At 41.7% G+C, this 24,399-nt stretch overlaps 2 protein-coding genes across 4 annotated transcripts; both read right to left on the bottom strand.

Moving 5' to 3' along the window:
• Positions 1–800: 800 nt before the first annotated feature.
• Positions 801–16,198, bottom strand: kdm5bb (lysine demethylase 5Bb). Of its 2 annotated transcripts, XM_076098760.1 has the most exons (28): positions 15,872–16,198; positions 14,406–14,483; positions 13,903–14,025; positions 13,639–13,809; positions 13,221–13,277; positions 12,201–12,356; positions 11,951–12,044; positions 10,310–10,428; positions 9,980–10,138; positions 9,690–9,809; positions 9,398–9,556; positions 8,814–8,995; positions 8,510–8,672; positions 8,247–8,366; positions 7,704–7,898; positions 7,431–7,612; positions 7,111–7,235; positions 6,708–6,858; positions 6,449–6,563; positions 5,978–6,333; positions 5,129–5,267; positions 4,837–5,016; positions 4,045–4,206; positions 3,453–3,938; positions 3,287–3,371; positions 2,994–3,202; positions 2,657–2,911; positions 801–1,723 (listed from the first exon to the last, which is right to left on the bottom strand). In XM_076098760.1, the coding sequence occupies exons 1-28, from the start codon at positions 16,022–16,024 to the stop codon at positions 1,586–1,588; spliced, it is 4,632 nt and encodes a 1,543-aa protein (XP_075954875.1). In that variant the 5' UTR covers positions 16,025–16,198; the 3' UTR covers positions 801–1,585. The 2 variants fall into 2 exon arrangements, with proteins under 2 accessions (XP_075954875.1, XP_075954876.1); XM_076098761.1 differs by lacking the exon at positions 13,221–13,277 and having other exon boundaries at positions 15,872–16,197.
• A 2,354-nt stretch (positions 16,199–18,552) lies between these two features.
• Positions 18,553–24,382, bottom strand: tuba5 (tubulin alpha 5). 2 transcript variants are annotated; one of them, XM_076098755.1, is made up of 6 exons: positions 24,242–24,382; positions 23,152–23,390; positions 21,049–21,274; positions 20,271–20,419; positions 19,134–19,814; positions 18,553–19,058 (listed from the first exon to the last, which is right to left on the bottom strand). In XM_076098755.1, the coding sequence occupies exons 2-6, from the start codon at positions 23,152–23,154 to the stop codon at positions 18,759–18,761; spliced, it is 1,359 nt and encodes a 452-aa protein (XP_075954870.1). In that variant the 5' UTR covers positions 23,155–23,390; positions 24,242–24,382; the 3' UTR covers positions 18,553–18,758. The 2 variants fall into 2 exon arrangements, with proteins under 2 accessions (XP_075954870.1, XP_075954869.1); XM_076098754.1 differs by lacking the exons at positions 23,152–23,390; positions 24,242–24,382 and having other exon boundaries at positions 21,049–23,139.
• Between the last annotated feature and the right edge of the window lie 17 nt (positions 24,383–24,399).

Below are 24,399 nucleotides of genomic sequence, written 5' to 3'. Positions count from 1 at the left end.
TGTTTGTCTTCGTGTTATGAGATCTGAACGCTCTTCTGTAACAAAAAACACCTGATACGCATCTGACCTGTGACACATCAGAATACTAATTCTTATAAAATCACTTAGATTATTGCTGATCATTCATGCTGCAGCTCGTCAGCACTCAACGGCCGTCACATCTGCTCGATAACAGGCAGCCTGAAGGATACAGTTCATGGATGTATTTTTATCACCAGATACTTTATGGTCACAGATTTATGGCTCTGCTCCTGGCTGTACCTGCTGTCATTAGCTTGCTCTTCATCCTTACGTAAGATTGTAAAGAGCAGGACAATGGCTGAGGTCTTAAAAACATGTAACAACAGCACGCTGAGCTTGAGCTTCTTAAATATTGATTCGTTTTTATTCTATTTTGAAGTCAAGAGTGGAAAAAGTAAGAAGTCAGCGAGACACCTTTTAAAGCCGATCATTCTTGTTAAGCAGCTCACTGACGTTGAAGCCTCAAAGCTGTTTTGTCAAATGTTGGCAATGTTTTTTATATGATCATTGTTACATTTAACTCTGGATACGGTCAGTATCAGACTGATCTGTTGACACCCACAGGAAGAAATCAAAGTCTTTGCATGCAAGTAATCCCTCCCCTTTAATACATTTTTATTTGTGTGTTTCAACACTTACCCACAGGTGAATGTACACTAGACACAAAGAACAATAAATGAGATAAACTCTGAATGATGTTCCATTTGAAATCATGTCTACAAGGACATCTAGTGGCTTCTTTCTTCCGTGTGTTCAAGTGAAATGACGGGACTTCTCCATAGAACAAAAGGGCTTTATTCCACAATATAAACTTGTAACATCTTCAGCTACCCCAAAATCCTCCTCACAGCACCCTACATTACATGCTGTGGTGGTAACGTGTCATCGCCGATCACCACAGATGTAATCCCTCCATCTGTGTAGCTCTCTGTACATCACACCGTCGCTGAAGCACCAACACAACTCAGCGGAGATCAAGCCATTTAAGTCTATTCGGACAAAAATTATTGCTCAGATAAATAAACCTATTCTACAAAAAAAAAAATGGGAATAATTTTATTAAGACGCATGTACTAAACACTGGATTTCAAAAGAAACGTATAGTCATTTTTTGGGGGGGAATAGTGGATGAAAACCATGACTCCTGTTCCCTTAGCTCTGGTTTAACATGCATGGAGCTTCCAGAGAAGATGATATTAACCCTTGATTTACCTTCTGTACTGTTCTAAAGACTCCGTTGCGCTGATGATATGGAATCCCATGCAGCACACTTCACATCCTGCGTATTTTTTTTTTTTTTTCATTTAGACAACCACAAACAATTCATAAGAAGAAAGAAGTGTGTATATATATATATATATATATATATATATATATATATATAAAAATACAAAAAATAACGAAACATAGTTCTGGACAACAAGTCAAAGAGGAGATAGCACCGTTGTTACAAAAGGGTTGGACAGATGTGACGGAGGTGCGGGGGCGGTTAGGATCAGTGACACATCCAGACTGGTGGCTCGAATAAACGGACTGATGACAAATAGACCTCTTTACTTTCTCTTCATTTTCTCATGTGTCCATCATTCAGTGTACACCTGACACAGATGTAGTCCTCCTTCTCTGCCATCTCGGCCGTAACGCCGACGCAGACTTGGTGGAACCACTGGTTACAGCTGCCGTCACACTGGACCCAGTCCACCTGCAGGCAAACACACACAACCGGGTTTAACCAAGATGGAGCGTGATGCAACAGTACACCTGCATCAATTCATTGCTAGGCCACTTAAACACAACATTGACATTTCATCACTTTATAAGTTGATATTGTGAACTTTTTGTGAAACAGTTGCTCATTTTCAGCAATTACAGAGCAACATCATTCATTTGGAGCTGCGTTTCTGTCCACCTGCATTATGTTCACCAGCTAGTCGTTGGCTGTGTCTGTCAGCTGTTTGGTGCTGAGCAGGAAGTGTACAGCATGTTTAAGGAGATTGTTTGCTGAAAACAGCTGCCTGCTGTGGCTGAAAGCGATGCTACGAGAGCGGTGAGAGTGAACCGAAACAGTGAAGTTACGGAGCCAGAGAACCAAAACAATAAACGGCAACGCACTGAAACGCCCCGTGGAGCTGAGCGGAAAAGCAGTCGGGTGAGTTCAGTGTGAGCGGCACCTTTCACACAGAAGCAGTCATGTGATCCATCGAATTAATAAAAACGATTGACACACACACACACACACATATATATATATATATATATATATATATATAAAATCTAACGGAGGAGGTGGATCTGTGACTCAAACACAGTACTTTCACCAAAAGATGTTTTACTAAACCCGAACAAGTCATTTTGTTGCGTTTTTCTCTCGTTTTGTTTCAATTTACAACATTAACCATGTTGTTCACACCAACACCTCCACCGGCATTCTTTTATGTTTGTGACCTACATGTAATAAAGACGTTTCACATTCACAGAGTCCACTTGCAAAAATCTTTCTTTGCAGCTAAACTCAATGTTGTTACATGATACTCCTTATATACATTCTATATTTGCATAATGGCTCCCTGAAGTGGAAGGAAAACTGACCTCTGTAGAGAAAAAGACTCTACAGTGACCCGACGGTTTTTCTCACCTCGTCTCCCTCTGGCAGCTGACACCTCTCTGCCGGACAAACAGCCATTTCCTCATCGGAGTCGTCCGACTGGGAGAAATCAGAGCGTGGAGAGGACGAGGTCGAGGCCGGCCGCTTTTTATTCATCTTCTGTCTTTTATGAGAGTGCTTTTTGTCCTTCACTCTGCGCTCTGCATTTAACCCTTCCCTCTCCAGATGCCGCTTTGCTTTCTTTTCTGAGCCAATCATAGCTTCCCTCACACCATTGACGCCATCCTGAAAATAAAAAATGAAAACTGATATTGAGGCAGTTTTTAGGAGTGATTTAATCACTTCATTTGGTGGTAAGAGTTTGTACCTGGTTCAGTGGCAGATTTGTTCCCTGAGAGTTAAACTGCATGTGTTTGTCACAGTCTGGGGCTTCGTCCTGTGGCGGTGACATGCATCTGTTTGTGTGCTGGCTGCTGGCTCTGTCCAATAAAGCGTGGAAGAGGCTCTGAACCTCTGGCAGACGCACCTGCAGCAGGAGCCCCTCCACCATCAGCTCCTCTAGATCATGACTCAGGCCTGTGACACAGAAAAACACCCAGAACATTAACAATAATAATCTAGAACGACCTGTGACTCAGTTTATAATAAGCTGGCACTGACCCTGCAGCGGGATGCATCTCTGCTCGGTGTAGAAGACAGTCTGAGTATGGCTTGTCCTATTCCACTCTGGAGTCAAACACGGAGCCTGTATCAAAAACATCAAACCCCAAACTTAACATTTGCACATAATACTTTTTTTCAGATGAAGGGTGAGATGAAGGGTGACCTGAGTGTCGTTGTGAGCTTCATGGCTGCCCGATGCCCAGCGGGTTAAAGTGGGAGGAGTTCCAGGTCTCTCTTCCAGTTCTGGTAGGTTAAAATACTGCGAGATCTCCTGTGCTCGGTGCTGCCAGTTCACCGTCCTCTCGACCAGATAGTGCAGCGCGTCGCCCTCCGGCAGGCGCACCCCGATGCGCCGCAGAGATGCCAGCAGAGAGACGGCTTTGTTCAAGGGGGGCTTTTCTGATCGCTGGCACTGCGGACAAAGCCACGGCTGTGTTTCGCAGGAGTCCGATGGGTCTCTGACGCACACGCTGTGGAAAGCATTTCTGCAGAGTTCACACTGTAACATCGCACCCATGGGCGCCTTCTGACAGACGCACACCTTCAGGTCCATGCAGTCGGCTGTAGGAAGGAGCTTTGACTCATTTGCTGCCCTGAGATGAGAGAAAACCTCCATCTCCCTCACCCGCAGCTCCTCCAGAGTTGCCATCTGGTGAATAAAATACAGACAGAGTCAGACAATCTCCTGATAGCGAGGGTTCATTGATCTACTACCTCAGTCTCTTGTACATTTATCTTAGAATCACTACACTTACTGCAGAGGTAGAATCTCTGGTCTCTGAAAGAGCTTTTTCCACGTCACTGAGAGTGTTTAGCCGTGGCGTTTTCTTTTTGTTACTTTTCGGCGATTCTTTCCCTTTCTTGGCCTTCCTCTTTGGAGAACCGACATTTCCAACTTCACATCTTGGACACAGGACCTGTAATTAAGAAAATAGTATTGTTTTTTTTTTTTGCACCAACAGGCCAGGAGTGTGTGCTATAACAACAACAACAACAACAACAGATAATGGAGGAAGGGGGTTGGGGGGGGGATCACAGATTAAAAGCTGATTTATAGAGGTGGGTTATGCTTGTGGTTTTGAAAGAGTGGAGTGAGGAATAATGTCCGAGGTGTCCGGGAGAAAGTTCCAGAGAGTGGGGGCAGCTGTGGAGAAGGCCCTGTACCCCAGGCCCGGGACTGGGTGAGAGGGGTGAGGAGGTTGCAGGCAGAGGTATGACGGTGCAGGAGGTTGGTGAGGTAGGAGAGGGCTAGGTTATGGACGGCATTGCAGGTGATGAAATGTATATGAATGCCTGTATTGGCAATTGATTTTAAATTCATATTTAATGATTCCTCTGCGATGATAAATACTTTGCTCTTACACTGTCTAATTCATGAGTTAGTTGCTTTCTTTTAAATATTTACATCTACATCTTCTGTTTCTCTTGTTAGAGAAAAGGAAGAAATGGATTTAGTCATGGCTCCTAGATATCGTGATACCCGGCAGTCATTCAAAGCTGCTGCGCTGCTGATCGGCTGCATTGACGTATAAAATTAGCAATTTTACCTCCAGTAAGGTAAGGGTTGAGTCTCTCTGAAGGAAAGTTGTCGCTGCAGATTCTCTCCAATCTTGCACTTCCACCATTAAAGACTCCAGCCGGTCTAAAGGCTCGAGGTGGACTTGAATGGCTTGTCCTCGTAGCACCGTGTCAGAGAGGCTGTCCATCATCGGTGTGCAACCAACGACCTGAAGAAAAGTAAGGAAGTAAGGATTATGATCAGACTCAAACCGACCCACAGAGAAAATAGTTATCCATTAAACCCCCACTAAAGTCATGCAATGTCGAGTGCGTCCTAACCTGAAGCTCCTCGGCTTCTTGAAGCCACTCTCTGGCTCTTCTGACGGTGTCTTTTAGGAGGCGACAGTTTGGGAGGTAAGCGGGGATGCCAGACGTCTTCTCGGCTGCAGCACTGAGAGTCTCTATGGAGTGTGGTGGTCTGAACACAAATGACAAACTGTAGGTAAGAAACCTGCATCACCTCCAAATGAATTGCTCTCTATGACAACAACTGTCTCGGCATTTTCTTCCGACATCTTCACAGGAAGCTCTCTGAAATATATTTCCAACCAACACTTTCAAAACATCCTGTAAACACATTTTTATCAACCTTTTAAAACAAAGACTCTCTAGATGGAATATCATTTCATAAGCAGTGTCAAACATCTTGGGCAACACTCTATTAACAATATTTTCAATAATGTGAGACCCAAAATTCAAAGCTGCGTGGTGAGGGAACATATCACCTGACTATACCCGACTTGAAATTAGTTTTTCTGATAATGGGGAGATGCGCATTGCTGACAGCCATGCCATTAAAGCCTTTGAAAAGCACTTGTGACAGTTAATACTGAACAGCAATGAGAACCAATGGAATGAGGGCAGAACTAGATGTGTGCTCACTTTTTGTTGGTCTTGTTGAATATTCTAGCGGCAGCATTTTGCACTAGCTGTAATTAAAATGAAGCAAAAACAGGAGCACCGACGTAATGTTACATAATTCACGTACAGTAAGTGCAAATACCTGGACACAAAGTTACAGGTATTAACAGAGCAACCTATCACGTCTTCTTGGGGATCTTTTGGATGTTTTTCCACCCTGTGGCTAAGACGCTAACATAGTCATGGATCCGTCGGTGCCGTCCTCACCTGGCTTTGAGGAGACTGCTCGCCTTGTCCTCCCAGTGCTCGGACACAGTGAGCAGCTCCTGCAGGCGTGCCATGGCTTTCTCCACTGATGGATGAGGCGCCAGGCCGACTCCCTGGTCGATGAGCCTCCTCATGGTCTCCAGAGTCAGGGAGGTGGGCTGAGCGCCGGCCTGCTGCGCCCCCTCCAGCCAGCGTGCCTGCTCCAGCCTCACTCTCAGGCAGGGCAGCTCAGGCAACTCCACGTCGAAGTCGAAGCTGACGTCCAACAGGGTCTGGATCTCAGCGACGCTGGGAAGCTGGTCTGCCAGGACCTTCTCACTGTGCTGTTGGAAGTCTTCGATGCGATTCAAGAGTTCCTAAAGAAAGACATTGATTCAAAACATACAGGAAGTCAAATCACAGTCTTTCTTGGTGTAGATGCAGTGTCTGCCCAGATTCAATTAATATCATTAATGGATGCATTTCTCCTACCTTCAACATGGGAGCTTGAGGGAGACTGCAGGAGAGGTTATACAGCTGCCTCACAAATGAACTCAGCTCCTCCACACTCAGCTGGCTGAAGGATTTTCCACTTCCAACCCGATACCTAGGAAAGAGCGTGCAATCAGTTAAAGAAATTAACTTAACCCCATTAAGGCACTGACTCTGCTTCCCGACATGAGAAAACATGAAGAGAAATGTGAAGACAGCTAATCTATGAATCTGATGTCGTAGAGTGTATTAGCGCTACCTGGTCTGCCTCTTGCCGTTCAACAGCTGCTGTGCCACTGAGGAGCACTTTTCTCCATCTTGTGTGACCAGACGTAGCCGACGCAGCAGGTCGTTGTCAGGGAACAGCTTGGACTCTGACTGAGCAAGAAGGGAGCGAAACACTGGCAGGCCTGAGGAGAGAACACCTGGTTAATCACAGTCTCACAAACAGGGCAACGTTCATAACGTTAATAACAATTCTTTTTTCATCTTTTTTAGCCACAGTGATAGCATTTTGTAACATTTGCTTAAAAAAAACCAACCTACCAGCAATGTTATAAAAGCTAAAACATGGCGCATGGAGTATGTATTTGGCTTCAACATGCAAAATCGCTAGTATGCTCCTTTAATGCTTTGTTTTCTTATGTGCTCTTGCTGCTCACCTTTCTTCTTTTCTAGTTTGGCCTCAAGAGTCTCTGTCACGAGGGAGGCCCAATCATCGTACAGTTCAGCTCGCCGCTTCACTGCACTCATCATGGGGAACAGCTCGTCCAGTGTGTACCTGAGACTGCAGGAGAAAACAGAACACTTCATTATTGAGGTGGAGGCAATAACAAGACACCAAAATCTACTTTCAAGAGGCCCAGTGTAGCCTGTGAGGAAATATATGTTTACTGACGTTAAGTATAAATTACATTTACACAGCCGATAGGTGTGTACAAAGCCGTTTGACTGCCTCTTAATCAGCTCCAGAGGGACTTACTTCAGTGTGTAGTTGGTGATGGGGCAGGAGCAGAGGTCCTTGATGTGGTGCAGACAGACCAGCACTCCTGGGCTGCAGGAACAAGTGACAGCAGACAGGTAGCAGGTGGTCCTGCACCTGGCACACTGCCGCTCGTCGTCCTGGAGGTGATCGTATTTTGCCTGCTTGGTGAGCAGCATCCCCTGAAGGTGTGAGACAACAACAGAGGTGTTAACAGTAGAAACAATCTTGTCAGCATAACGGTGTAATAATTCAGAAAGGAGGCTATCCTACCATTTTCTTCACTTTCTCTCTTGTTTTCTGCTCTTCTCGGAGCATGATGACCATGTCCTTGTGGACAGCCGATGCCAGGACAACATCGAGCGCGCTTGCTTTTGAGGCCATGTTGCACACCATCTCATCGTGGGAGAACACATTGTACCGGCGCAGCATACGATAGTGGTCAACACACTGCCTGCCAAGGGGCATCTGGTGATGTAGAGAGGAATGAAATGGGTTGTAGGGACAGTTCATACATGTTGTGTGTCCGCCGTTAAGCCTGCAGCCGAGGTAGTTACAGAGCCAAAACAACGTCTGTGTAAAAAGGACACGCGGCACGGCAGGACTACACGCACACGTACACTAGACGCTAACCCTGTTGTGTTGCACATCACGCCGGCATGCTATCTCAAATCAGAACTGGGGAAGAATTATGCCGGCTTAGTTTGGTTCAGTGTAAGGCTTCAAATGGGCCTTGTGATCTGTATCGGCCGATGCTGCTTGAGGAAGTATTCTGATATACTTTCACGAACAGTAAGGTAATCAAGTGATACATACCCAGTCCACAGTGCAGAAGTTGACTGCCTCAGCGAAGTTGAAGCCCTGATTGAAGCCACTGTGGTAGGCTCGGGGAAACGTGATGACAAACTCACCAGCACACTGGTTTGTTCTGTAAATCTGAAGGACAGCAGAGACAAAAGAAGATGAGTTATGTTCCTGTTAGAAAGACCAGCTGCTCGTGAGTGAAAACGCTAGCGGTGCATCACTGCAGGTAAAAGATAGAAGGTCAGTGCATGTCAAGAAGCTACATAAACACGTACTGGCACTCCGTGGGCCATCAGCGTGTTGGGGTTCATGATGGTGACCAGCTGGTGCAATAGGTCGGGCTGAGACTCAAACAGCTCTGGGGCCAGTTTCCTCATCACCTCCTCCAACTGTTCTGCAGCAAAACCAGGAGCTCCGTACCAGGTTTTGGGTTCCCCCCTGGTAGTGAACGAGACAAAACAGAAGATTAAGCTTAAAACGAAACATGAATAACAAAGTCTAGACCGGATATTAACCATCACAAGCCACCATGAATAATCTATTTGCTCTCCTCAAGAAAAGCCCTTTCGTCTTAAGTACCAGTGCAGGTAGTTGATGGAGTAGCTCCAGTGATCCTCAATGTGCCAGCAGAAGGAGGAGAAGCACATGCCAACATAAAGCCAGGGCAGCGTCATCCCACAGATGTCAGCTGTCACATGAGTCAGTACGGAAGGGTTCATCATCGCCAGGTTGTTGAGGTTCCAGCCACACTTCAGGTATTTCTGAAACACAGACAACATACAGAGTTTAATAACACAGGAATATACTGGTCATAGCACTTAATATTACATTAGACTGATACGATCCCATTTAGTCAGATACAACTGCAGGTGAAGGTTTGATTTAAGACTTTTTCAATCCCACATAGAATGCTAATTAATACCCGTTTCGTGACCATACTGTCAGGACGATATAGAATAGAATTATTTATTATTATATCACTTTTTTAAATACTTAGTTCCCAGCAGTATATAACAACAATTTCCTAATGATAGAATCAATTGTGACCTGGACCCAGATAAGCATAAAATGGATGGATGGATTAACCAATTAAAAATAATCAATTATTTGAAGTTAATTTAAGTTTTAGCTTAAGCTTTAAGAGGCTTGTTTCCCGGGTTCACCTCATCAGCTGGGGAAACTTTAAATTTTCCGTTCGGAATGGGGAATCCGCTGCCAAACTCCTTTGAGGCAATATCTGCTCCGTATTCTACAGTAACATCCTCCTCGATGGCTCCCACCAAACGCCAGAACTCTTTCTCCACCAGCTCTGTGGGTACCATCTGCAATGAACACATGAAGCAACATTAAAAAAAGAGATAGAGATATATATATATATATATATATATATACACACACACACACACTCACAGTAAGAGAGGCTGACAGATTCACTCTGAAACTGTTTGTACTTACATGAACTGGCATGTTGAAGTAATCAGATTTGAATGCATCAGCCATTTGTCCAAATGCACGCAGGGAATAGTCTCTGTATGCTTGTTCAAAGCCGAACGCCTCGTGAGGTTTGTTGCATTCCTGCGGGTAAAAATAATAAAAAGAGTGTTTGGGGGACATTCTTTTTTTTTTTATGTTAGAAATGTTTGTATAAACTCCCTTTTAGGAGTAGACGGGCTAGTATCGATTAACTTGCACAGCTCGTTAATCAAGAGTCAATTAGAATCTCTTTAATCAGACTTTGTCCTCACCTGAGCGAGGCACTTGGGGCACCTCCAGTCTCCTTTGGGGATGTCTGGTAGAGGAGGGATGAGGCAGAAGGTGTGGTAGCTGTCGTCACAGCCGTCACACAGCAACAGACGTTCTTCATCTCCCCCGCTGCCACACACCAGACACACAACCAGATCCACCTGGAAGACAACAAGGAGTTTGTAATGAATCTGTTTCAGAGCCATGAGAACCTAGAAAAAGAGCCAATAGGGTTTCTATACACAAACAAATACAAGTTTACAGCAAAAGTATAAGGGTAAGTGATTAAGGTAAGTGATAAAGTGATTAATATAAAAGACATTTCTACTTACTGGACTCGCAAGAAGAGGAGGGATGATTTTCTTGTAGCGTGACTTCACTGTGACAGCTTCAATTATTGGTTCTTTACTCTCAACTGGTTCCTGTTTGACTAGAATCGGAATCTCTTTTTCTGCGAGACAACAGGAAACAATACTAAGACCATCACTAAATGTAGAAGCTGTGTTTTAAGCGGCTATAAGGACATTTTTAAGTGTTTACTAATGTACGATAGAGGTGTGGAAATTTCTTGATGCTAAGATGCAGATCAGAGCAATTCTGCACCGATGCAGTGACGGAACATAATCAAGAGTTTGGTTTCATTCCAGCTCAGTGTGAATCTTTACTTGGTGTCATTTCTTTACTTGGTGTCATTTACTGACACACTTTTTTCTCTCCTATCCTTTGATCTCTGTGTTTCACCGACACACGCACTCTTTGTGTGCGGCGCAGAGAGATGGCACTCGGCACAACACTAGCTTGTTGCTCTCCCTACCAATATTAGCTACTCTGTTGTCAATAATGTTGGGCTAAAAAAAACACGTATGCAGGCTGAAATTCAACCGTGGTGTTGTAACCATGTCGGGGGAAGCAGTGACTCAAACTAAGTAAGAGCAGAAGAGCTACGAGAGAGGCACAGTCTGCTCCACAATAGGCTAACTCATGCAGTGTAAATTGCCGTAGGCATTTAGAGCTGCTATGTGAAAACCTTATTTTTGTAATGTACTGCAGAAGGATGTTTGTTTTGTTTATTTACTGAGGTGTCTTAAACAGATACTGATATTGAAAAGATGCAGCTTTTTATATATTATAGACTGCTGTGGACTGATTTTTTAAAGCCCTTTCTAAATATGAAGGGAGTTCAGGTTGATCTTACTGCTTGTGATAATTCATGAAAAGTAGCGATGCGTAATAATATTGTAAATTGAGGATGTGATACATCGAGAATTGTTTCGCTTTCGAATCGAATCGTGAGGCCAGTGAAGATTCCCACCTCTAATGTACAGATATATTAGAAGGAATCAAATGAAGTAATTTGATGCCATGTGGCAGTCTCTCGTTCAATATTTAGGGGAGATAACGAACAGAGTCTGATGCTATTTACAGATTGTTGTTACCAACATCATGTAGGATCCTTAGGTTTAGTTTTGAGCGTCTAGGTTGGGCTCTTTGTCTTTTATCCTTCCCTTCTTGTCTTGTACTGTTAATTTAAGTTAAGTTATGTCTTTAATAAGAAAGGTGTTAGTTTTGTACATTCACTATTTATCTTTAAATTGTATATTAACCAATCATTCCTTTATCTGTATATTCACATCATTCAAAATTGAGTCAGTATGCACAAATGATTATATTATTTGTCAACAATTATAACATCTATGAAGACATATTTCATATTTTTATAACTGTGTTTTAATGTTGTCACGCATTATCTGTTTATAAACCAGCCTACAGTTATGATCGCCCACAGGAGGACTCATAGTTGTTGAAAGATACATGACTAAACGCTCCTCTCTGCCTAAAACTACCCTTCAGTGTGCTCTAAACCATTTTGTGAAATGTTTATATACTGCTTATGAATTGTAAATAGGGATGGTTTAACTGATGTGCATTAATACTGTAAATGTCATTAGGGTAACTATTTGGTGGATCCTGACCTGGTTCCAGCTTGGCGACAAAAGAACCCATCCGGCGCCTCAGGTTGGGCTTGTTGTCGCCGGGCTCACCTGGTTCCATCTTCACACAGACGGCCTACAGAAAGGGTGAGAAGTTAAACTGCAGGCTAACTTTAAAACTACTGAAATCATGATGTGGAAATATGTGGAGAATGGTGACGAGTGGAGCCTGTGCTGCTTGTTTCGGGACAGTTTTAGTCCGGTGTTTGTGGCTCTTTTAAGCGACACCCACCTCACACTTCATGCGCTTCGCTCTGCGAGCAGCGGGGCCGATGTCGGGCTTCTGGGCGGCCGTCCTCTGAGCCTGGTCCTGCAGCGTGGTGTCCTTGGTGTCCATGCTATCGGTGCTTCCTGTGCTCTCCACTGGCTGGATTGGCTTCTGAACACACTGGAGGAAATAGTATGCCAGTTAAAACCACAGCTCACTGGCTATTAATCCAAACATGCCCGTGTCTAACTGGAATTACCTGTAGGTTCAACGGCAGCAGTCAATAAGATAGGAATAGAATACTAAACACTGCTTAATATGACTACCAAAACAGAGACATGATAGATTCCACTGTCTACAACAGGAAGTGTGAGTGTACCACAGCTTGCACAATAAAAGATATCTCTTTATATGATTATTACTTCTGTTTACCAGCTGTAATGAAATAGATATTAGGAAGTATCAGCAGCTACCAAGCGTGGTTCAAAGACTGGGATGTACTCTATCAAAGACAGGATTTGGTATTAACTTAGTTTAAACTTAAACAACCAGAGGACAAAAAAGGGACATGTTTAGTTACAGTTTGTCACCCTAAACAGGGAGCACAGACACTGAGGAGGAACATGACGAATCAGAGGACAAAAAACAGATTTAAGCAGGTATCTGCAGCAGATATTCAAGTTTAATTATAGTTGCACTTGAGAAGGATAGAAGAGAGAATACAACAATATTTGAACTGAAAAATAATAAGCACCAAATTGCCGCTTGTTGCCTGTCACACAAACAAAAGAATTGCATTTTAAATTTGTCCCAAGATGCATGTTAAGCGCAGATTAACATATAGAGGTGAAGGAATTTTGTTTGAGGTTATTCGTTTGCTGTAAAACCAGTTAATGACTGTTTTAAGAAGGGTTAATACACATTAGCATGCCTGGACATATTACAACAATAAGCTGGACATACAGTGTAGTGTCCAGCTGTAGATAAACATGCATTGTTCTTAATTGTAAAGCCAAGTAGCATTTAACCATGACACAAACATACCTTTTCAAGTTCAGGATCAGCCTCCAAACGCATCAGTTTGGAAGCTGGCTCTGGTGCCTGAGGCAAGAGAGAGCTTCGGTAATTAAGAAATTTAGAGTGACCTCTCGGAGAGGTCACCCAGCACCGATCCAATGACTTTCATAAGCTCTCTTGCACCATGTTATGGAACATTTGAGTGCAAAAGCTTTTACATGACACGACTAGACACCAGATTGTAAATTCACGCTCAGCACATTAGTCAGACAACAGAGTTAAAGAAAAATACTGTATCTCTAAATAACACAAAACATAGATATAACATGCCTATCCTAATTTGTTTACAGATGAGCGACACACAGATGTATGTATGACAGCTTCTCTTTGTGAGTATCAGCAGGAACAAGATATGCTTTCATAGCGATGCATGTGTCCAACTCACCAGCAGGTTTGCTCCACTCTGAAACAGATTGTAGGGATAGAGAATTTTCTCATAATGCCCTCGCAGGTGTGAGCCGACAGCTTTGCCGGGGGCGAAACCCATTTGTAGTGCAATCTTGGTCCACTGCCTGTCAAGACAGACAAGGTCGAATCCACCCTCATCTGCTACCAGCTGAAATGACAGGGAATTACGAGTGAGTGGTGCAAGTTGTTTAATTGCAATTTATATTAAAAAAAATAATGCGCAATGATGTCAATTATCAACCTTATTTAGCTTGTATAAATCCAAAATCTTTCTCTCCACATGAGGAATCTTCAGGGCACATCCCTGCAAATCCCAGAATTTGGCAATCTGGTCCAAGAAATTGAGCTTGACTCTGGTCTGTGCCTGGATAAAATAGAAGAAATGATGATAATCGTCAGTCACAAATTAATTAAGCTCAAGGAAATCATCTGAGATTTCCTTGAGCCAGCTTGTTTTCTATTGTTTAAAATAAATAAATACACGTCTAGTGTATTTATTAAGTTTGGGTTAAGTAACAATTACGAATTGTAATTTCCAGTCTAAATTTGCAATGTTTATATGGTTACATTATATCATTACAAGGCATTAATAACATTAGTGTCCTTTGTTATTATCAGTGTAGCCCGTACAGGCCGAGTAATTACAAAAACATGTGGTATTAAAATGTACAATGTTAGAGTGCTGACACACAAACAGATGTGGTTAGATAATCACTGGTATATAATCTGATTAATGAAACTCACCTCCAGTTCATTGAGCCTCTGGATCCGAGGAACAAAGTGAAGTTTGTCAACGTCACAAGCGAACGGAGGTTGCCAACCCTAAACAGAAATACATACAACGGCACATGATCATAATAAAACATAGCCTGGATATTGATATAGTTCTGATTATTAATCTTATATCGATATGCTAAATTGGTTTGTCTATTTGTTTTTGCTTTGCAGACCATTATGACAATTGTTTTTCAAAGCATGGAACAAAATTTAAGAATCGTCTATATTCTTTACTCATGGTGACTCAAATAAACTTAAATTTGCCAGATAAAAGAGGCGGTTTAATAATTGAATAGTTGCAGATTACTAAACTAATATTAGAATCAAGTTTGGCAGAAAAGCGAGGCCTTTGATCTCTTTCAGTTTATAACTCACAACCCACGATCAATATTTGTGTGAATACAACCTTGCATACACAACAAAAACATACTATTGTATGAGAAGAGACCCAAGTTATTGTTTTGAGTCAGTAGCCAACATCCCCCACTGGCACACAAAATGGCCAGATGGAAGACTCACTCACCAGCCCAGCTTACCACAAAGCCAACATGGAGGACAACACCCTACAACACAGGCTCATACATGAACACTGGTTATCTTACAGGACACTGATGCCATAACAACGCCACTGCACAGTTGTATAATAAGACACATTCAACAACAACTTCAAAAAGTCACAACTTGTTATTTTACAATGATAGTGGACTTTATATATTTAAATAACCTCAGTGTACCTCTTGTCCCATCATGGAGCAATTTATATGACAATAAAGCCATTAAAAGGGAACATTTATTTAGCCTGACCCATGACATAAATACACACTGCTACAGAAATTCATCAGAAACAAGCCAGTGGATTGAGAAGTGATGGATGGAAATGACCCATCATGAGGATCTTCAACAAATAATCCATAATTAACCCCCACTGTATGGATGCGAGGACATTAAAGGACAAAAGGGTAATAACAGGTGCTAACATCCATGTTTGTTTTATCACCATCATCTTCTACGCAGAAAAAGGAGGACTGTCTTCCGCATAGTGTCAAAGCCGAGAGCTACATTATGACAGGTTGGTTGTTGAGCTTTTAGCTAGCGTTAGCCTAGCTCGCTAAGTGGTTCAATGAACGGGGCACTTTGTTGACACACAGTGAACCGAGACTAAAAAATGCACTTTTAATACACCGACACATCATTACTGATGCTAACGAGCTTTAAATCGACCAGAAAACGGCGCTGTGGCAGCGTCAATAATCACAAATGAGAGCTAAGCTAGCTGCGAGCAGCACAAAGAATGAACGTTAACGTTACATCCGCCATGTTGAACAGTCCCTTTAAATCCCAACCGCTCGGTCCATCTACTAACCGTCTTAACGGTTAACTAATGGAGCATCCGTGGAACGTTTGACCGTTTTTCTTTTGTTAATCACACTCACCGGAGGCGGGCGGACTTTGCAGATGCCCGTTTTCTCGGCGATGGGACGGATCTTATTGATGAAGGCAAACGGATCTCTGAATTCTTCCCAGCTCGGCTCGAAGACCGGGCACTCCGGAGGAGGCTTGAACTCGTCCGGCCGAGGCTGGCTCATCGTTGTTGGACCGACCCGGTGGTAGCTCGCACTGGACTGGTCACACACACAAAGTATCGCCGTGGTACGGTTCGCCTGGAGTGTTTTTTGTTTAATCCCGTTTGTTCACGGTCAGACTCGGTCGTCAGCAGCACGAGAGGAGGCAGTTTACACACACACACACACACACACACACACACACACACACACACACACACACACACACACACACACACACACACACATACAGCCTACACGTACACACAGAAACATACACTCTCTCACAAACACACACTTCCATGCACAGTGAGGAGAATGTTCCAAGGCAGTGAGCACGTCCGCTGAAAAAACTAGACACCACACAGTTCTAATTGATATGGGAGTGATTTATCAGTTTGATTAATGTTTGATGTTGAACCTACTTCTCAATTTGTGTCACTGTTGTGGTGCAATAAATCTTTTTTTTTATACCCTATTTCATATTGTTACATTTTTATTTCTAATCTTATCAAAGCCTCAAACTTTAGTAGCCACACAATCTAGACTTGGATTCAGCCTAATTTAGCAGATGAGAGATCTGCCACTGATAAATTTATTAAAGAAATAATTAGACCTTTGACCATATTAGAAAGTCTGAATTGGGATTTTCCACCCTAAACCTTAGTGGTGGAAGAAGTACTTAACGTTAGATATTTTACTGAAGTAAAAGTAGCAATACCACAGTGGAGAAAAAAATACTCTGTTACATGTAAAAGTCCTACATTCAAAATATGACTCAAGTAAAAGTACAAACGTGTTAAAATCAATATACACTTTAAATACAAAAAGTAAAAGTTCTAAGTACTAATGTTTCAGAATGGCTCATGTCATAATGAAATGTGTTATGTAATCGGATTATAACTATGGATGCATTTATGTGTAAGTAAGCATCATTTTAATGTTGCAGCTGGTAAATGTGGAGCTAATTATAACAAATGTATCAACTCCCGGGTTGCTGAATTCATAATTGTAGCCTATACATCATAATTAATTTGTTAATTGGATTTTGAATTGATTATCTAAATTCCCAAAGTAGTTTACAGCTGTTAAATAGATTTTGGGCATCATATTTAATAAATGTATGTTTTAAATATAATTTTTATGTAAACTCTTAATCTGAAAAGTAATTATTATAAATGTAGGAAAGTATAAACTACAATATTTCTCTCAGACATGTAGAATAAACTATAAAGTAGCATAAAATAGAAATACACAAAATTGAAGTTAAGGCTAAGTACTTGAGTAAATGTACATAATTACTTTAGATTACTGCTCAAAGCATGAAAGATTATACAAACTGAAATGTGCTATGTCTAAAAAATAAATCAAAAATGTGTCCATCGCATATGATGTCAATTCGACATGCTGCAGCCTAAAATCTTCATCTAGTGAAGATTAGATTCTAGATTCTTGATATTTCATACATTGCATATAATTATGAAAACATTACGAAGGATTCCTCGCATCGTACTGTTAAGGAATAGTAAATTATAATCTGTCACACAAGTCTCTTCTTTGTAGAACGCCTACTGTTTACACTTTCCACGCGGATGGATATGTTCAGGTGACACCTTCACGGCCGCCGGGACTCGTTGTTTAAATAAGCAGTCCGTGCGGTTTGATTGGATGCTTCTCGTGGTTCTATAACATCTGCTGCTGCACGATCACAGTCAACCTTAAATATTTTGATATAGTTCAGGGTCATAAAACCACTTCGGGGACACTTGGAACCGAGAGTTCATCATCTTAGTTCATTTTTACATGTAATGTAGATAATGTATTAAATTACCTACTTAAGTAAAAGTAGCAAAATCACACTATAAAAATACTGCTTTGCAAGTTAAATTCCTCCTTTCCAACCTTAGCAACAGAATGTACTTAAAGTATCAAAGTAAAAGTACTCACTGTGCAGAATGGCCTCTGCCAGTGTTATGTTGTATTGTTGTATTATTCATGAATTAATATGTAAGTGGTACTTTAATGTTGTTACTTGGTTGGCCAATGTGGAGCTAATTTTGACTACTTCACATACTGTTGGGCATCATAGTTAATAAATGATCGTATCATTTTTATGTAAAATTGTAATCTGAAAAGTAACTAGTAACTATTATAAATGAAAGGAAGTAAAAAGTATATTTTCCTCTGAAATGTAGTGGAGTAGAAGTATAAAGTAGCATAATATGGATTTGCTCAAGTAAAGCACAAGTACGTCAAATGTATACTACAGTACTTTGTTGTCTTGGTATCCTCCATCAACGCCGTCTTTAAATCAAGAACCACGATGGAAATCAGTCTTGGACCTTTTTTGTGTTATCTTCAACATTTTGTGCGGTCCTTCATCTCACTAAACTAAACTAAACTAAGCTAAGCTAAACTAAACTGTATTTGTTAGATGAAGTATTATAATATATGCCCACCTTTCAGACTTGTGTTCCCTGAATGTGTTTGTAATGGGGACGAGATGGTGACGTCGTGTCGTCTTTGGCCGCTGTAACAATCTGCATCACTAACAAGTTTCACGTCCAACTTTATTTCAAAGCAAAGTTCAAATACAACTTTAGCAGTCTGTCTTCTTAATCTAAAGCATGATGTTAAAAAAAAAACATGGCAGTGAGGAAGATTATTAATTTGGTTAACTCTAGTTTAAAAGATACACAGAACAGATATGAAATCATCATCAAATCACTGCTGTGCAGCCGTCACAGCCTCACAAGGTTCAGTATTCTTGGTCTTCGTCGTCATTTTCAGAATCGGGGCTCATTCGACCCAACTCCTCGTAATCCTTCTCCAGAGCTGCCATGTCCTCTCTGGCCTCAGAGAACTCTCCCTCCTCCATACCCTCACCCACATACCAGTGCACAAACGCACGCTTAGCGTACATCAGGTCAAACTTGTGGTCAAGCCGAGCCCAGGCCTCTGCAATAGCAGTGGTGTTGCTCAGCATGCACACGGCCCTCTGGACCTTGGCCAGGTCTCCACCAGGAACTACAGTGGGGGGCTGGTAGTTGATGCCAACCTGTTGAGACGAAAAGAATGATCAGAAAGATGAAGAATGTCAAGCGTCACTTCCTACCTTCATGAGGTTACTCACCTTGAAGCCAGTTGGGCACCAATCGACAAACTGAATGGAACGTCTGGTTTTTATATCTGCGATGGCAGCGTTGACATCCTTAGGGACGACATCACCTCGGTACAGCATGCAGCACGCCATGTACATGCCGTGACGAGGGTCACACTTGACCATCTGATTGGACGGCTCAAAGCAGGCGCTGGTGATCTCGGTCACACTCAGCTGCTCGTGGTACGCCTTCTCAGCAGAGATGATGGGCGAGTAGGTGACCAGAGGGAAGTGGATACGTGGAAACGGGACCAGGTTGGTCTGGAACTCCGTCAGGTCGACGTTGAGGGCGCCGTCAAAACGAAGGGAAGCAGTGATGGAGGACACAATCTGACCGATCAATCTGTTGAGGTTGACGTATCCAGGACTCTCGATGTCCATGTTGCGACGACAGATATCGTAGATGGCCTCGTTATCCACCATGAAGGCACAGTCAGAGTGATCCAGGGTGGTGTGGGTGGTCAGGATGGAGTTGTACGGCTCTACCACAGCGGTGGACACCTGGGGAGCTGGGTACACGGCGAACTCCAGCTTAGATTTCTTGCCGTAGTCGACAGACAGACGCTCCATCAGCAGAGAGGTGAAACCAGAGCCGGTTCCACCTCCAAAGCTGTGGAACACCAGGAACCCCTGCAGGCCGGTGCACTGGTCCGTCTGATGGGGGCGACAGAAGGACAGCACAGACTGTTAAAGAAATAGTTTAGCAAAAAGCACTTATTCTTGCAGCGAGTTAAATGAGAGGATTGATACCACTCATGTCTGTCAAATAGATATGAAGCTTGAGCAGGCAGCCTGGTAGCTTAGCTTAGATTAGCACTGGACTGGACAGTGACAGTGGAGAGGATCCTCTCATCTAACTCTCTGCAAGAAAGGAATGAGTGTAATTCGTAAAATATTGCTTAATGTAGTGCAGAAAGTTCACATGTTAGCTAATGTATGAGCTTTAAGTTCATGCAATAAACCTGTGATTATTGTAAGAGCATCTTTATTTCCACTTTTAGACTTTAAAAAGTCATCTAGAGCAGAAAAAAAATGTCAAAACCAAACAATGATGATGCTCATTACCAGTGAATTGCCAACCAGGTGTTTATCATTATTGGTGTCACTGACCATTTTACGAATACGCTCCATGACTCCATCAATGATCTCTTTCCCGACGGTGTAATGGCCTCGAGCGTAGTTGTTGGCCGCATCCTCCTTTCCAGAGATCAGCTGATCGGGGTGGAAAAGCTCTTTGTACTTTCCAACTCTTACTTCATCTGAAAAGAAAGTTTCCATTCAGAAAGGTCAATAAGATCAACTGCAACGTGGTTTAACTTGACCGACCTTTTCAACCATATTGAATTATTGATGGTTCCATAATTGATGGAGCAACTCATGACTAACTTTTGCTTTTTTACCCTGAATCTGAAGATTTACAAAGAATGGGTTGTTGTATTTGAATGTTTTGTATATTTCATACAGTGTTTTGTCAGGATCAGGGCTTCACTATATCACAGAAATGTTAAATATTAGATTACTTGTATTTGAGCAGATTTTGATTGAAAAATGTGGAAAAAAATGTGTTGTGTTTAAAATCTTAAGCATCTCAAACATAAATTGAAGGGACATATTGTCCTGTCTAAAATCGATCTAATACTCTACTCTGCAGTTTGCTGTTTACACACAACGCTTCTGTAAATGTTATAGCAGCGCCAAATAAAAGGCAAAGGAGTCACCAGTGCACTGGTTGCTTGGATACCAGTGTTCCCATCAGTCGATACCTGCACGGCCCGAGTGGATGGAGATGCACTCGCACTAGACGACCACACATGAAAGGCGAACGGGAACGGTAATAAAAATAGAGATAAAGGAGGATAGAAATAAACACAAACACAGGACGACTCACCGACCACGGTGGGCTCCAGGTCCACATAGATGGCTCGAGGAACATGGCGTCCAGAGCTCCCAGTGTTGAAGAAGGTGTTGAACGAGTCTTCACGAGAGTTCGGTGCTGCAGGACTGTCCAGGAAGACGCCATCAGGGCCGACGCCATGCTCGAGGCAGAAGAGCTCCCAGCAGGCGTTTCCTATCTGGACTCCTGCCTGGCCCACGTGGACAGAGATGCACTCTCTCTGCACAGAAAGAAACACAACAGGTGGAAGATACGTTTTTAACATAAAACATATTGTGAAACAATCATTGTGGTACTTTTTCAGTCCCCAAAACATGAATGGTTTGTAAGCACAGACATCTATTGCAAACATAAACCTGAATGAAGTAGAATAATGATGATGGTTTCATATTTGAAATTTAAATACAACTGAATTCAAGGCGGCTGTAATCAATATTCTTGTAGGTCTACAGTCCAGCAGCTCTGTGAGACTGTGATTAGAGCTAAACGCTAACATGCTAATGTACAAGAGGTATGATGTCTATGTAACGCAGGGTTTCTCAACCTTCTGTTACTTAAGGCCGGCTTATGATTGTTAAAACTAATTCTGAGGACCATCTTCCCAAATAAATGACAAAAAAGAAAATCTAAAAAATATACTGTACTGTTAATAAATAAATAATATACTGCCTGCCATTATGAATCCAAATTTAGGGTTTGTTTCAGGGTCATATTTCCTCACCACACACTTTAGAGCTTTGAAGATATATAAAGCTTTTTGTGTCACTTACTCCGAGGGAACGTTAGCTAACTGAAGCGAAGCACGTTCGACTTTACCTGATGATGTGTTGTGATGTTGACGTGGTGATATTCAAATGTTGTTGTTTTTAATTACTATGATTTTTATTTACGTGAATTCTTGAGCACATTTAGATAACTAGCTTTGTTAATTGCATGTTTAACTTCATCGAAGCATTTGTCAGTACCTCTGCGGTCCACTAGATGGCGCTCTGAGGCCCACCAGTGGATGAGAAGAGCTGATGTAAAAGCATCTTAGCTTAGCTGTTAGCATGCTAATACACAAAGTACTGCTGAGGTTGATTGGGATGTCATTAGTTTTGCAGGTATTTGGTCATTGACATATTAAATACATTTAAAGTTTGACCTGATGATGGCGCTAGAGGGAAAGTTAGAGGATAACCAAAGTCAGAAGGATGGATTCTCTTGGCACCAACTTCATGCGATCAATCCAATAGTTGTGAAGTCTTTTTAATAAATCACATAAATGATAACCTACTGGTGGAGCAGACACAGACATGGAACTTAAATGTTTATTCAAAAGTCAGGTTAAAGAAAAAAAATCAAGTGAGTGAGATTAGATTGGTGAGATTCAGACACTAGAGTCTTAAAATACCAAATTCATTTGAGATTTTTTTTTATGGAATTTACATAATTATGGCCTTTTCTTACTGCTATATTCATCAGCTGAGTGTACACAAATGTAAAACGGTCTGATGATTAAATGTGTTATTAATGGTATTTGTGTTCTGTTTCTACATTTGTTAAGAGTAAACAAAGTCAAAAACAGATCTGGCAACACTTCACTGCTTTAGGGTCCTGCAGCAGTCCTGTTCGAACTTGTTGAGAATTTAGCTTTCCCTGAAGACAAAGGTGATTTTTTTTTCCCGCTGTTGAGTGATATTTGTAAGACATGAGTAGACAATTACAAAAAACGAACCAAAAAAAAAATCCCAAAACTTGAAAATAAGAGGCTCTTCTGAGGGTCTGACGGTGAAGATGAAGAAGCTTTGGGCTCCCAATGCTTTGACTATAAACTCATTAAACTATAATACCCAAAGTTCAAGATGTATAAATAATACAAACTTGTGTAGCTATGTTAACACAAACAACTTCTCATTTTTAAATCCATGCAGCCAGAGGTTTGGTGAGGTTTTGGATAAAACTCGTATCTAGCAGACTTCCCTGCAGATAAAGTAATTAAAAACTGGTGCAGATTTACATTTTAAGATAAATGCTGCATGTACTGATGATGCAACGATACCAAAAACCAAACTACACATTTCTTTACACATTTCTAATAAATTGTAATCATCTTACCATATTTGCTTCAGTTTGTTCGTGACCGATCTGGGACCGGTACCGTGTCTCCACCGATCAGCGCTGCTCTGTCCCGCTCTTTATACCTGCACACAGACTCACCTGGTGCGTCTGAGCGACGGCGGTGCTTCTGCTGGTTTAGGAGAAAGGGAGGGGTGAGGACTTTGACTTTCCCCTCGCATGAAGCTGCTCCTCCTCTAAATGTTGTTTTAGTCGCTTATCTTTGGGAGGTCTTGTAACTGGATAAAGAAAGAACAGTTGGAGAGATAATTCATATATTGGTTCAATGAGAAAACATAAAAAAATAAGTCCCATTTTGATTTGCATTCTATGATGATTTCAGAATGTTTTCCATGAAATGTCTTAACAGAACCCTGAAATAATCTGGTGTACATGGTGCTTAAAAATATAGGACGAGTTTTGTGGTTTTGATTAAAGTTTACTCACTTTCACAGACATGGAATCAATATTTAGTATTTATTCAGATTTCTCATGTTTTAGATGTTTCCGTGATTTCTGAATGTTGTGAAGTTCTGAAAATCGAATTCGTTTTGATGATAGGTTTAATCTTCAAGGTAACTAACTTTAGCTGTCAAATAAATGTAGTTGTGTAGAAATATGAAGTATAATTAAATGTTAATACCTCAAATTACACTTAAGTAGATGCAAGTTGTTATTTTCCACTGCTGATATCATGCAGGGTTTAAGTTAGAAGTGAGCAAAATAGCTTATATACAGATATCTGTATATTATCATCCTGTTGTGCCTTTAATCTTGAAAACTGTACATAAAACAGAAGACGGTGAAATGTGTTTATTCTTTTATTATGTGGTGAACGTGTAAACTTCCTTTCTTTTAAATCCTAATGAAACGTCAGAGGATCACAAAAGTTATTAGAGTTTAATCTGAAGGGAACATAAATGTTTCTACCAAATTTCATAGCTTTTCATTTCAATAGTAGAGCCACAAATATCAACCTCATGCTGTCATACAGCCGTCATCAGAGGGCTAATTAGTGATTCGGTGGCACGTGGACAGTTTTTACCGTTTCTTAGAACGGACACATTGTACAGAGATGCAACACGTCTACCTGGTTTAGTTTGTTGAATCTGCTGCTCCGAGTGGCTCGATGACTCGTCTCATGGTGATGGTGATGCCACTGACTCAGCTGCCGACGTGTGAAGCGAACATACAGCGTTTTGTCTCTCTGCATCACTTATCAGGTGTTTACAGACTGAGAGGAGGAAA

The sequence above is a fragment of the Anarhichas minor genome, unplaced genomic scaffold (assembly GCF_050575085.1).
Source record: "Anarhichas minor isolate MPS153535 unplaced genomic scaffold, ASM5057508v1 ptg000003l, whole genome shotgun sequence".
In the NCBI taxonomy this organism is placed as follows: Eukaryota; Metazoa; Chordata; class Actinopteri; order Perciformes; family Anarhichadidae; genus Anarhichas; species Anarhichas minor.
Note: the sequence above shows the minus strand (reverse complement) of the source record. Positions and strands in the feature narration are given on the sequence as shown.

Excerpts from the sequence above, each read along its gene's own strand:
- kdm5bb (XM_076098760.1), bottom strand. The coding sequence starts at position 16,024 with ATGAGCCAGCCTCGGCCGGACGAGTTCAAGCCTCCTCCGGAGTGCCCG. Across the intron at positions 4,207-4,836 it reads CAACCCTTACCTTACTGGAG|GTCCTGTGTCCAAGATGTGA; the intron begins GTAAAATTGCTA and ends TCTTAATTACAG. Across the intron at positions 2,912-2,993 it reads CAAATCTGCCACTGAACCAG|GATGGCGTCAATGGTGTGAG; the intron begins GTACAAACTCTT and ends TTTTATTTTCAG.
- tuba5 (XM_076098754.1), bottom strand. The coding sequence starts at position 21,406 with ATGTTTGCAATAGATGTCTGTGCTTACAAACCATTCATGTTTTGGGGA. Across the intron at positions 19,815-20,270 it reads TGGAGCGTATTCGTAAAATG|ACGGACCAGTGCACCGGCCT; the intron begins GTCAGTGACACC and ends CGCCCCCATCAG. Across the intron at positions 19,059-19,133 it reads GGTGCCCAACTGGCTTCAAG|GTTGGCATCAACTACCAGCC; the intron begins GTGAGTAACCTC and ends TCGTCTCAACAG.